At 49.5% G+C, this 13097-nt stretch overlaps 1 protein-coding gene across 1 annotated transcript in view; it reads left to right on the forward strand.

The window, feature by feature from the left end:
* Nucleotides 1-13097, forward strand: part of LOC106749347 — a 40397-nt gene that overhangs the window by 25409 nt on the left and 1891 nt on the right. Inside the window, exons 3-4 of the mRNA XM_014628718.1 lie at nt 11655-11759; nt 12611-13056. Of these exons, the coding sequence (XP_014484204.1) occupies nt 11655-11759; nt 12611-13056 (551 nt within the window). The remainder of the gene's footprint in view (nt 1-11654; nt 11760-12610; nt 13057-13097) is intronic.

Genomic DNA, 13097 nt, shown 5'->3' on the forward strand with positions numbered 1-13097 from the left:
GCGCTACCTCGTGTACACGGCGAAAGAAAGGAGGGATAATAATCCCCCGGGGAAGACGACACCGAGCGTGCGTTAGCAGCGCGCGTCTCCTCCGTGGCATCACGTCGCCGTGCTCGTCGTGAGTCACCGCGCCGATTTGTATGCGGCCGACGGCGCCGGCGTTACAACTCATTGTTGCTCGGAAATTGCATTAGGCACGCCGGGCAGCGTGAGTTTCAGGATTCGGCGGCTTTTTCACGTGCGCACGTCGCTCACGTCCCCCCGGTGAACACCGTCGACGTGGACACGTCGTCGTCGGCCGATGGTCATCGGCAACGTCTTCTTACATCCGCGACGAGTGACGAGGGTCTCTCTCTCTCTCTCTCTCTCTCTCTTGCTCATGTGAGACACGACATAACTGTACAGGTTGCGGTGTTTAATATGCGCCTCACTCGGCTGCGACACGCGCGGTGTCCCGGGGGTTGAGAAGTCGCGAGAGAGAAACGAGGAGAGGAAAGAAGAGATGGAAGCCTCGTTCTCTCGCATAGTTTCGGCGGAGGAGAGCGAAAACGCGGCGAAAAGTGACGGCCGGCAAAATGGCGCCCGGAGTCGATCTATTTTTGGCGCATTCCAGGCGCGCACGAGCGAACGCGCGGGGCGAGGGAAGCTTAACCCGCAGACGATGTTTCTTCGTTGGGAGGAATCGCTTCTCATCTTGTTGGAATGCCGAGAGTCTGCTTTCGCTCCACCCCGCCGCATCTCTTTTTCTCGCTGTGCCCCCTTCTGCCATTTCCTCTCGCGTTTCCTCGCCCGTTTTCGCGGCGCTCGCCGACAGCGTCGTCGTCCTCTTCTCCTTTTCTCCCCCCCCCCCCCCCNCCCCCCCCCCCCCCTCTTTTTCTCTCTTCCTCGCTCGCGATCATCTCGTTACCCTACGCCGCTCGATAACGACGGTGAAAGGAATAGAGCGCGGATCACGTGGATCCGGGGTGGAATTCTCCGATTCATCGGCCGGCGCTTACGATGTATACACGGACAAAGGGGCTTTCATCAACGTCGCCCTGATGTCGTCGTTGAAGAAGCGAATAAACCGCGTCGTTCGCCCGCTCACGCCTGCGCCTGCGAGATCTTATAAATAGACGCGCATTTTCAGCGGCCTTCTTTCGTTCTTCCCATTGAAACGATACAAAAGACTCGGTGGAATTTCGGAAATTTCAATGAAGCGCGCCCACGAAGAGGCAGAGCTGCGCTGGAGGTTGGCTGCGTCTACAGCTCCCTCAAGTTTGGACACCTCGGTTCTCTTGCTGGTTAGTCTAGTTCCTTTCCTGATCAAACACGACGGAACTGAGGATTATCATATAAAGAGATTCTATCTAGAGAGAGAGAGAGAGAAAGACAGAACAATCGTTATTGTAAGATAGATAAGCATTAAGATGAGACTAATGATATAAGATGATATGAGATTGATAATTAATTAAAAAAAAATAAAAATTAATTTTTATGAACGATACACGTAAGTATAAATAATTTACCATAGATTCCTATCCTAGGACTGCCTAATGACAAATCAGACGCCGTGTTTGATGAAAAAGTTTAATGGCCAATTTAACTGGATGCTCTCGTGTGCACCAGTGCACATTAAGGTTGCTGACGTGGCTTGTTTTTAAATGTAAGATCGTCTTAAGTTCACCTTCAGACGCTGCATAGCCAGTGAAACGATACCGTAAAGCGTCTGAAAATGAATCCAAGACGATCTGAAATATAAGAACGAACAATGATACCGGTCTTAGCCCGCACTGATATATCAAGTGTGGTTCATCATAAACATATCCAGACTCTAACTTGAGGGACTCCAGATTGCGTTTAATGCGCTGCCGGCAGTCATTAATCGTCCGTTCGAAAGTCACTCGAGTCCTTTCGACGCGAAGGGAACCGAGCCGGGTGCAAGACTGATCGCGAACTTTCGCGTAAGTCTCGCGTATCGCGCGTAGAATCGGAAATAACTGTCTCGTCGAGAGCTCAGTTTCGTCGGTGTTGCTCGAACGGGAAAGCATTACAAAGTAAAATGGACGGATTAATTACGCTTCGTTTTCGCGTGACAATAATCCTCTCCTCGGGCGAATAATGAGAGGATTCAGGGCGGCCCGGTGGTAATTACATAGCGGATGTCGATCCCCCCGCGGCAGCTGTACCGGCGGGTGAAAATAATCATTAATGCGAACAATGGAAAAGCGATTTGTGTCGTGACGGAGGAGATCTCACGGCGAAAGCCGAACGAGCGCGCGAGAAAAGAGCGGAGATCGCGCGCCGAAGCTGTGTCAGTGCGATGCAGCATTTATTTCACGCAGACAGTCTCATTTGGCTTTGCAATTCGCTTTCATCGTGTGTCCATAAAATTGTACTTTCGATTTTCTTCAAGTCAGCAAAGCTCCCGGTTTCTTTACGCTCGCGCATGCGCGCACGCGCGCGCGTTTCTCACCCGCGCGGGTGAGCGTGTTATGCATACGTCTGCTGTTTTCCGCATCTAATTTCGACGAGCTTTCGCCAAAAATCGTCGAATCGAATGTTTTTACTTACACGAAGAGAGAATTATACAGCTTCCTTTCATCGCAATCCTTTTCGATCTTATCATGTTTTCAAGTAGCCCAGAATGAAATTGTCAGTGCAGTTTGTCTCGCCAAGGAACACAATAAATTTCGAACGTAATAAAGATCGAGGAGCTTGAGTCTTTTTTAATTATTATTTTAGTAACTTCCCGCAACCAAAATCACGTTTCGCATGCGGTTTTTCATTCGCTTTTACATCCACTCGTGACGTAGTGAGTCTTCGCTAAGGAAACATAATGTTTCAAGAGTAAACGAAAATGAATCTTTTAAGGTACGTACAATTTCAAATCATGAAATAAAATAAATAGCATACGTGAAACGGAAGAATAATAAAGGCGAGGTGTCGGTGTGTTCCTCACGAAATTCCACAATAACTTCTGCTGTGAAACTCTCTCTCTCTCTCCGCGCACACGAAATAAATTTTCCATTCTATTCCGATTCTCCAATTTCACCCGCATTGTGTTCGATTTCCACGCGTTCAATTTTGTTCCCTTACAATTCTACGCGCGTACGTCGTCGTCACTGGAACATTACGTGCCTCGCGATGGTGCCTCCAGTATTGTACTCGGATCATAGCCGCCTGCGGCTATGAGCGTTTCTATTCGCGCTCATCCGCGACATACCGGCTCTTAATCGCGCGATTGTCTCCGCGCAATCCTTATCTCACGCGATCTGTTATTATTTCACAAATCTGCCCCCCCCCCTTTATACCCTCCTCCCTCGAGGTCACCGCGGGTTAACGACTGCCAGTCGTCATCGCCGCCGACGCTGCCGCCGCGAGCATTCCCGATGTTGTCGAGAAACCGTTCCGTACGGTACCGAAGTCTTTTCTCATTAGTCCCGTCTCTCCCGCTCTCTTCCTCCCCATTCAGAGAAAAGTTCACGCCAATTCGCGCGGATATACGCTCGCAGTCCGAGCTCTTTCTTTCCGTCCGGAAATTATCCGCACATACATGGCGAGACGCTCCGCGTCGATGATAATTGCAGACAACAATATAGTATATCCTGTTTGAAGGACGACTGTGACTATACTTTTCCACGCGAAGAAAAAAATTGCAGTTCGTGCCACCGAACAGGGACCAGATGGGAGTTCGGGGCGACGAGAATGATGTCTCTGTTAACGCGATCGAAAAAGTCCGTCTGAACGATCCAGCTGTGCTAACACAGAAAAAGCAGAACTCGCTTCCTGGAACTTCATACAGGCTTCGGTGACAAGAAAAACGATATCTCTGTGACTGCGACTGAGAACATTCGTGTGTACATTCGATTGCGTTAAAACTCGGTTGAGACGATCGAGAGCAATTGACTGAGTGGAAACTTTCTACAGGATTCTTTCCGCTTCTGCGACCGAGTTTTCGCCTGATAAGACTATGGAAGATTCAGCTATACCAACGGAATTGTTTTTCCGCGTAGTTTGACACACATAGGGCAAATCGATCCGAGCGGAAAATTGAGATCCTATAGTTGTTTAATTTTCAATTGTTGCACACACACAAGCAGAGAATTTTCTTCTCGAAACATGTAAAATTCTCAAATGTAAACATGCAAAATTGTCCTGTATAAAATCAATACGCTATCTTTTCTTACGCCTGAAATTTCCATGATTTACATCCAATAACCTACCTTTCCGTTCCCGTTACCGAGTTTCCCGTCCGGCCTCCACACTTCCGAGGGCAACGGAATGTTCGCTCTCGCGGGATTATTTTTCCCTCGTGCGATTCGATTTTCATTCATCCCGGCCGCGCTCGCGTTCGACGCATTGCGGCGCGCAACGTGTGCGTTTAATTGAACACCCGACGAATTATCCGGGCCGGCTCGAGTAACGACGCTACGATTTAATCCCGCGCGCGCCTAATGAGAATCGACGAGAGCCCGTTGAATAAACTGTTAAACGCGCGGAGTAATGCCTCCGCGAGCGTACACGATCCGCCGACGGCGGAGTTTATAAATGCGAGCTGGTGTTTGTGAGCTCTCTCGCCTGAGGCTCTCCTCTCTTCCCCTTTCTCTCTTTCTCCCTCTCTCCTTCTCTCTCTCTCTTTCTCTCTCTTTACCGTGAGGATGAATGGATTAAGTGGATCGAGATAGATCGTTAAAGGCAAATCGTCGAGCCGCAGCCGGCCGGCGTGGTCTCTCCGGAACAGGTCGCACGTAGCCGGGAATATTTACGATCGCGCGAACGAGTGAGCGTGTTGTGCGTTGCACGAGTTAATCTCCGGGGATTCCTCCTAGCCATTTCTTCGCCTCTCTTTTTCTCTTTTTATTTCTCTCTCTCTCTCTCTCTCTCTCTCATATTCCGTCTCTCAGGAGCCAGAGCTTTCTCACAAATCGACGAAGGGGAATTAAGCTCTCCCGCTGAAGAGAGAGAGAGAGAGAGAGAGAGAGCTGGATGCAAACAGGATATGTTCCACGCACCTGACTCTCGCTGGAGGTGAAATGGAACGACGAAGAGGCGGAGGAGGGGAGGAAGGGCGCGCCCTTAGCAATTTCACTCCGATTCTAATAAACGACCGCGCGAAATTAAGAATTAATCCGCGAAGTCGCTATCGGTGCACTCGCGCGAGACCTTCACCCTTCTGGTGGTACGTGTAACGAACGTGCACGTGTAACGCTGAATCGGGGTCCCGTCGGCTTCTTTCCCACGTAGCCACGCGGCAAACGCCAAGCACTCTCGAGGATGCGAAGGTGGAAGAACGCTTCGGAAGGAGAAGAGCGAAAAATCGCTGAATCCGCTCGCTCGAGGCGAGCTACGGATGCGACGAGCCGAGCGATTCAGCGGCGGTAGCACGCTTCTTTCCGAATCGCGACAGGCGAAACAATGAGCGTCCGAGGAACACACATACACACGCACACAATACATTAAGTAGTATAGTTAAAGAAATCGCTTTTCTCGATTCTTGCTCGGAGAGAAGCCGAAAAGATGGGTGAAAAAATGTGAAAATTCGGTTCGCTTCAATTTTTCCCACTCGTCCGCGGTTAAGGGATTAAAAGGAAACCCCGGAAAAATGGGGAGAATCCGGATATTTTCGAAGCCTTTGGAATTATACACAGTAGGCTCTCCGTTTCACGAAGCTCACATTGCGGATTGGTATCTGCGCAATCGGGAACGAATATCTACGCCGACGCGCGCGCGAGCCTAATAAATATCCCGCGCTTCCCGTGTGCGCGCGAACTCCCCCGCGTGCGAAAATCTCCCACACGTGAGGTGAAACTCGGACGTCAACAGGGCGGGCCGCGGCGGGCCAGTCCGCCCGCGATACTTCTGAGCGCGGTTCTCACGCGCGCCGGACCGGCCGAGATGAATTTTCGAGAAGAAGAGGGAAGAAGAAGCGGAGAGAAAAGAGCGGAGGAAAAATCGCGAGTTCGATAAGCGCGCGGCGGCGCACGAGTTCTCGTTTCTCGCGCGTGGGTCGCGTCCGCGGGAACAAGTGAAAGGAGCGGCAATTCGAGCATCGCTTCTCTCGCGTGAGCGAAAAGAAGATCGTGCCAAGCTGTAACCCGCACCTCGCAACCTGCGCTCGTTTCAATTGAAACCTAATTAAATCTAATGAATTTCAAAGGAGGGCGAGGCGCATCGCGTTCGTCATTCCGTCGATGGAACCGCGAGCTGGGAACGCGCCTCGTCGCGGGAAAGGGCGACTTTTTCTCGGAGCGAACGAATATTTTACACTCGTGTTAACACGTTGCGTGAATCGACGTTCTCTCAGTTTCTGGGACGTTGAATTTCCGAAAATTCGATTCGCGTTTTTAGGGAGACGAAACGCTGGTATATGTGTAAATTCTGTTGGGTACTTTTTTTTTCACAAGGGATAATATTTTAAGGAAGGAATATCAAATGAATATCATATCGAAAATATTACTGTGTGGAGTGTTTCAATTAATGGTGTTTCAATTTCGAAGAAAATGTATATATGTGTGTGTATGTGTTACTGTTATATACGCGATCTGCAATGTGTTAATGCTCGAAGTTTGTCCCTCATGAAGTAACTCGGATTTGAGTTTAGATAAGTTTTTCGATCGAATCTCGAATAAAAAATCTGAGTTTTTCAGTTGAATATAAAATTAATAACCAGAGTTATTTTCATTTCAGTGAATCATATAATATACGTGATATTGCATGGTAATCGTGATTCAATCAAAAAGCTCACATCTAATTCTAAACTCGAATCCGAGTATCTCGCGACAAATTTCAAGTAACGATTATTGATTCCGCCCTAAGTTCAACATTCGACGAGCTTTCCGATTTGCGACCCGCGAGATCTCCCGCGTCTAAGGAGAAGCGTTCGATCGGTTCTCACCCGGCGCGTCGTGTCATTGTTATTTATACGATAAATATCTACGTATAGCCCTTGATTCGCGCGTCAAACGTTTCACGCGAACTTTTATCGAATCCGATAAGAGACAGCGGGTCTCGCGAGACGTGATAGGATCGTGAATCCCGCGGCTCTCCATCGAGCCCGACAAACTGCTGACATTGACGTTGAAACGTTCGGAGAACCGGGCGTGTGTCGAACAATGGTAGGCTCGATGTCGTCCCGTAATGACAGTCGTATTTCGATTTCTACTCCGCCGTCCTTTGTGGACGCGAGGAAATGGACGCGCACTCGCGCGCGGGGAACGCGAGAAAGAGAGACCTCTCTTCTTCCTGGCATTTCCATACAATAGCGGGAAAAAGACGGTACGTATTGCGAGATATCCGGTGATGGCCTCCGGATGATAACGAGGCCGGGACGAGAGAGATGTCGAAAGAGCCGTACACATCCACACGAATCGAGTCTTCGCGGCCGGATCAGATTTTTCGCGACGTTGATGCATTATTCACAAGCACGCGTCGTGTCTCCTTCTTCCACCGATTGCCGAATTCTAAGACACAGTTCGCCGAACTGTGCGACAAACGCGTGCAATAAACTCGACTGGGACGGCTTCGAGGCGTGAAAATACCGCTCGTCGGTCGAATAAATCAAATAAAGCCGACTTACGGAGGCGGTCACGTGAGCCTCAAGAATAATTTTTCTGAATTATTATTATTATCAGGGTTATTAACACATCAATGTTATTGATAATCATTTATGCGAAATTCCAGTCAAATTCCCCGAAGTCTAGTCTTTTCGACTGAAGTAGGTTACACTTTTAGTCAGTAAACCGAAACAAATACATAACTCAATGTCGCAGGGAAATAGAGCGAAGTTTCAGCGCTCAGCCGAAAAGAGCGGGTCACAAGTTTGGCGCGGACATCCCTCTTCGGCTTCACTTTGGTTTCCTCGGTGAGTTCCGAGAGGCGGACGAGGGAATATTTACGGAAAGTTGAAATTTCCAGCGACGACGACGACGACGGCGGCGGCGGCGCCGACCGAGCGGATGGGGATACGCATGGTCGCTCAGCCTGAACAGTCCACCGGCTGAATACTATCGTGACGTCACTCGCTACGGTCACTGCCTGAATTATTCAGTATACCTTCGTTTCTAGTCGTCCGGGCGCGTGCAATCTCGTACCGAAAGTGTGTTTTTACACGATGCACTGCTCGTAGTAGAGCCCGAAGTTTCGCCGCGGCAGAGACCTTCGTTCGAAGACGAAGAGGAGAACGCCCGCGGAGAGACTGCGCTCGGCCGCTTTCCTCGGTCGCTTCTCATCGTCGAATTCGCACGTTCGCTGCCGCGTCGGAGAGGCAACGCTATAACATCGCCGTGTTTCGCATTCGCAGCTGATTCATTTCAGCATGAAACGTAACCAATTGCATTCCACGTGGGGAATAACCGCTGCCGAACTACCGACTCGGTACCGATTTTCAATGAACAATACAGCGAACGCCGATATCCACTTGATATTGGTGGAATACTGGAATGACAGCAATGGGCCGAGACTCGAAAGACGGTAGAGCAACCGTGCCGATTCCCAGTATTGCAAAAATATCGGAAAATCATCGATCCCCAATACCGGGACAGTGCCGTTTCCAGTAATGATTATCATTATTATACGATTGTTAATTGCCACAGCCATACTGTGGAAAGTAATGCCGGAATATGGCCGGAAAGTGCTGGTTTGCGCCCGCAAATGTTCACTTTTAATGTCGCAGAGATGAAAAAACTTGAGAGCAAAACAGGCCGGATTGGGATCGTACTTGGTCTTCCGCTCGCCAGGCAACCGCTTTTACCACTGAACTATTCTTAAGCCCCCACCTTGGTGGACATTTCCCGTTTTTCTATTTAAGGACGTATCGCTCAGAGATTAAGTCATTTTCTCCCGATAATTTGATAAATTCGTACCTGGAGAGATCGAACTTCAGTTAGACGTTGAAATGATCAACGGGGATCGAAGCGGAGGTAGAACCGCATTGAAAATCGCCCGCTCGATCCCTGCGCGATCTCGGTTCCTCCCCCTCCGGTTGAGAACTTTATCGGCGATATCGCGACAATATCGCGAAGAGAAAAGAGCGGCGCGATGGCGCGCGTAAATTGGCCGAAAGCGCGCGCTTGGTTTCAGGGATGTAATCAAAAGTGATATCCCGTAACGAGGTATCCCCGAAGGACGGTCTTACGGCCTCGTGTTAATAACTACAACGATCCCGCGGCGATGGCTATCGAGAATTAGATAGAAAATTGCCTCGATCTCTCGGTACGACTTCGGTCCGGAGGTTTCATTAAATTCTTTAAGAGACGCGGAATCGATGGATCCGCCATGCGTGGATGCTATCGAGTGGTATCTCGTCGGCGGCCAACAACCGGCCGCGGTATCGGCCGGATCGATTAACCACGGTGGGAAAACAGGAACGCGCGGATGATCGTGCCGGGAGATAGCATCTCGCGCAGGATTAATAGCTAATTTTTTTCGGCGGCGTGAAACGAGCGAGGGTCCGTTAGCCGCGTTCGGACGGAAAGCGTGGAAAATGAGCGGCCGACTCATTGCCGATCCGTACCGATCCAATACTCTTGCCTCTCTTCTCCTTCGCTCGTCTCCCTCTCTCTCTCTCTCTCTTTCTTTCTCATGACCTTTTCTCGACGCCCGCATTTGATTTATGGGCCGGTCGCCTCGCCGGCGAGAATCGCTTCGCGTTCACCTAGAAAGCCGACAACAGCCGACAACATTATTCGCCGATCACAGTGTCCCACGCCGAGCGGAGAAAGAAAGAGAGAGAAAGAGAGGGAGAAAGAGAGGCTATCCAGTCGGTTAGGTTGCATAATACCCAAGTGGCATGTAATGAATCGCCGCTTTGTCGGGTATTAATAGGCGGCCTCGTGAGGATTTTCTCTCGTCCCTCTGTTGTCACCTCCATCTTCGATCGTTCGACGATCTCTGATCGGCAGGCCGCTGAATTTCCTCCTCTAACGTGGGCTCGTGCAGAATGAACATTTCCAAATTTAAATTTGCAGATATTTTGCTTCCCAGATTTTCGTTTCGAGATTTTAATTCCCAGATTATAACTATTATATGCGATTGTTCGACCACCGCCTGCGGGAAATGCACTTGGCTAAATTCGAAGTCGCGCCCAGACAGACAATGCGTATTGTTCGAGAAGCGGGACTTACGGTGTGATATTCCGGACGAATACCAGGCGAACACGCGAGAGACGATAACGGAAGGTCGCGAGATCACGCAGATCGCCGCGCGGAGATCGTCGTTGCGCGAAGATAGTGTACTGATAATGAGCAGGAAAGTCGGTAGAAGGAGGTTTGTAGGTCTATGCCGATTACGATTGAAGCTAATTAATTACCCGACGCGGCGGATTACCTCAAAGATCCCATTACATAGCTCGTTTAACGAGGAGCGGCTTAAAAACGGCGCTATTATAACGTCGGACGTGTTATTAATCGAAATAACTGCCCCGCGGCGATTAGGGGAACAGCGTAAAATTCGTAATAACACGCTCGCCTTCGTAATAACAGCCGGAGTCCCCGCGATTAATTGCGCAAAGCTATCGACGCGCTCGTTTTGCTCGCGTATTGTCGTTCTCGCGCTCGTCTTCGTCGTCGTCTCCGTCTTCGCTTTGTCGTCCCGTCCGTCCGCAATGTCGTTCGGTCGGGACACACGTGGACCGTTCTGTACACGCAAGCTCTCTCACACCGGCGGAGTAGCCTCGTTAGAATCGTGATTTCGGAGAAGCACCGACTATTAGCTCCGTAACTCGTCCGTGTCTCCTCCCTTTCTCTCTCTCTCTCTCTCTCTCTCTCTCTTTCTCGCTTCTTCTCGTTTCTACGCGCCGCTTTTGCTCCCGAAGCAGATCGTTACCGGCGTAGAAGCGGCGAGTTTTTGCCAGTAAAGCGAGGTGGAATGCGCGCCGAGGCAGCGTCAACGGATCCATAAAATCCGCTAGCGCGCTTCGCTTCGAGTTCGAATCTAGCCGCGCGCGCGAGGCTGTCGCGAGACGGAGGAGGAAGCCTCTCGGAGGGAGGAGCGTTCATTGTCGGAAGGCATCCCGCAGAAATCCACGGAGAATCCACCTCCGAACTGCCGCAGAGTTTCCGTCTGCCGCCCTGATAGCAGAAAATCGATTAGACGAACCGAGTTCCTTTTTCCGTGTTTTTTACCACGACTTTTACATGTAAAAGAAGATTTTCCCGTTAAGTAAAAAGAAAAAGGATCTTGCTTGTTCAAATATTCATTTGTTTGTTCCGTTTCAAGAGACAAGTGCGCGTTAATTAAAGAAAATTTACTTCCAATCCGAAGAAATCTTTTTCCACTGCATACTTTGACACCCATGAACTTTTTAATTGTAAATAATTCTAATTTAATTATTAATAATAAACAATTTCCGCTAATATAGGACCTTTAAATACCAATGACACCGTTATCACGTTTTTAGAACAGAAAGAAACGAAATTATTGGCCCACTCCGCTTGACATCTATCTTGTTTCGTGAAAGACATTCGAACGGAAGTTGGTTTTGAATTTTACTCGATTATTAGAAGGAAGGGAGAAATTAATTCCCCGTTAAACAGACAAGTAAGTAAACGGAGGCGCGCGATGTTCCCTCGATTTTCCCGAGATACAAGCTGCCGATCGTAATCTCGCGCGCGCGAAACCGCGGCATCGAGGAACTTGACCCGAGTTAATGCGAGTCTTCGTTTTTCTCGTTGCAGCAATGCCAGCTGCTGAAGAAGGAGAATCGGAGGCTGCAGAGCGCCTTCCTGCAAAACGGCTTCCTTCAGGCGCGGGTCGATACGCTCCAATGGCAGTTCAAACAGGTTCGTAGCCGCGCCGGTGAAAAATGTGCGGAAGAAGCGACTGATAAGGTGGCCAACCGGTTTACCTCGCTCCGGTTACTCGATATCGCGTCACGTAACAACCGGTCGGCACGGCCAGTTTTCCCCCTCGATGATCTGGGCGATTTTCGATGACCCGATTTTTCCCGTCTGCCTCATTATCATTTCATGAATGAACCCCCGCGTACATGCGCGCCGCGCGACCTGCCCTTTCAAACGATTAACTTTAAACGCGTAATGTCAGTCTGCGATGCCGATCATACCCTTTTTTTTTCCGTTTTCATTGTTTCCGAATCGTGTATCTACACGGAGGAAATTCATGTCAATTCAAATCTTATATTCTTATATGTAAGCAAGAATATGTAATCTCATATAAAGATAAAACTCGCTTGCATGTAAAGAAATTTTATTGAAAATATGATATTGTTGTTATTCAAGAAAAGTGCTCATGAACTGAGAGAAAAAATATTGGATAGAAAAAACGACGTCCTCGAACTAAGAATTATGTACGTCACACTTGCTATGTCAAAGATGCGGAGAGATTTCCATCGAATGACAGGAATCCAGTCAACACCGAGCAACATTGTAAATGCAATTTAACACCAGTGTCATATCATATTTACATTGTCGAGCGCAAAATTATAACACAGATGTAATGTGATGCTTGGTGTTGACTCGGAAGGTTCTTCGATCAGGGATCAGACTAATCTACCGCTAAAGATACAGAAAGACAAAGAGATTTCCCAGCGAAGATAGAGAAAGACAAACGGACGAGCGGAAGGAAACGGAAATTGCAGGGATCAAGAGATAACGCACGTTCCGTTCACCCGTAGGTCGAATCGAACCGGCAGATGTACCGGTCCGTGATGGAACAGGTCGCCTACTTCTTAGACCGCGCCCACAAGAGCCTTGAGATCCTTCACACCAAGGACAATCCCAAGGACAAGAGGCGCGTGCCGCGAAGTCGCAGCGTGCACGCGGTGGTGCACGCTGACCCCTCGCCGAGTCGCGTCTCGACGTCCTCACCTTCGCCGTCCGGTTCCTCGCGATTCACGCGAGCCAAATCGGTCACGCAGATGTCGCCGAGCGTCAGCAGCATCCGCGACTTCACCTGGTCGGTCTTGCGCAAGAATGACCCGGTGTATTGCACGACGCCGCGCACCAAACCCTCCCAGGATCTCAACAAGTCCCACGACGACATCGTTTATCAGGAACCGAAGCAGTCGGAGCTGAACCCGGACGAGATACCGCCGGAGAAACTGTCCCAGGAAGCGTTCAGGTGCGTACGATACATTTCGACGATGCACTTTTACGATACAC

This window comes from Dinoponera quadriceps, unplaced genomic scaffold, assembly GCF_001313825.1.
Source record: "Dinoponera quadriceps isolate SergipeBrazil2010 unplaced genomic scaffold, ASM131382v1 scaffold3579, whole genome shotgun sequence".
NCBI lineage: Eukaryota > Metazoa > Arthropoda > Insecta > Hymenoptera > Formicidae > Dinoponera > Dinoponera quadriceps.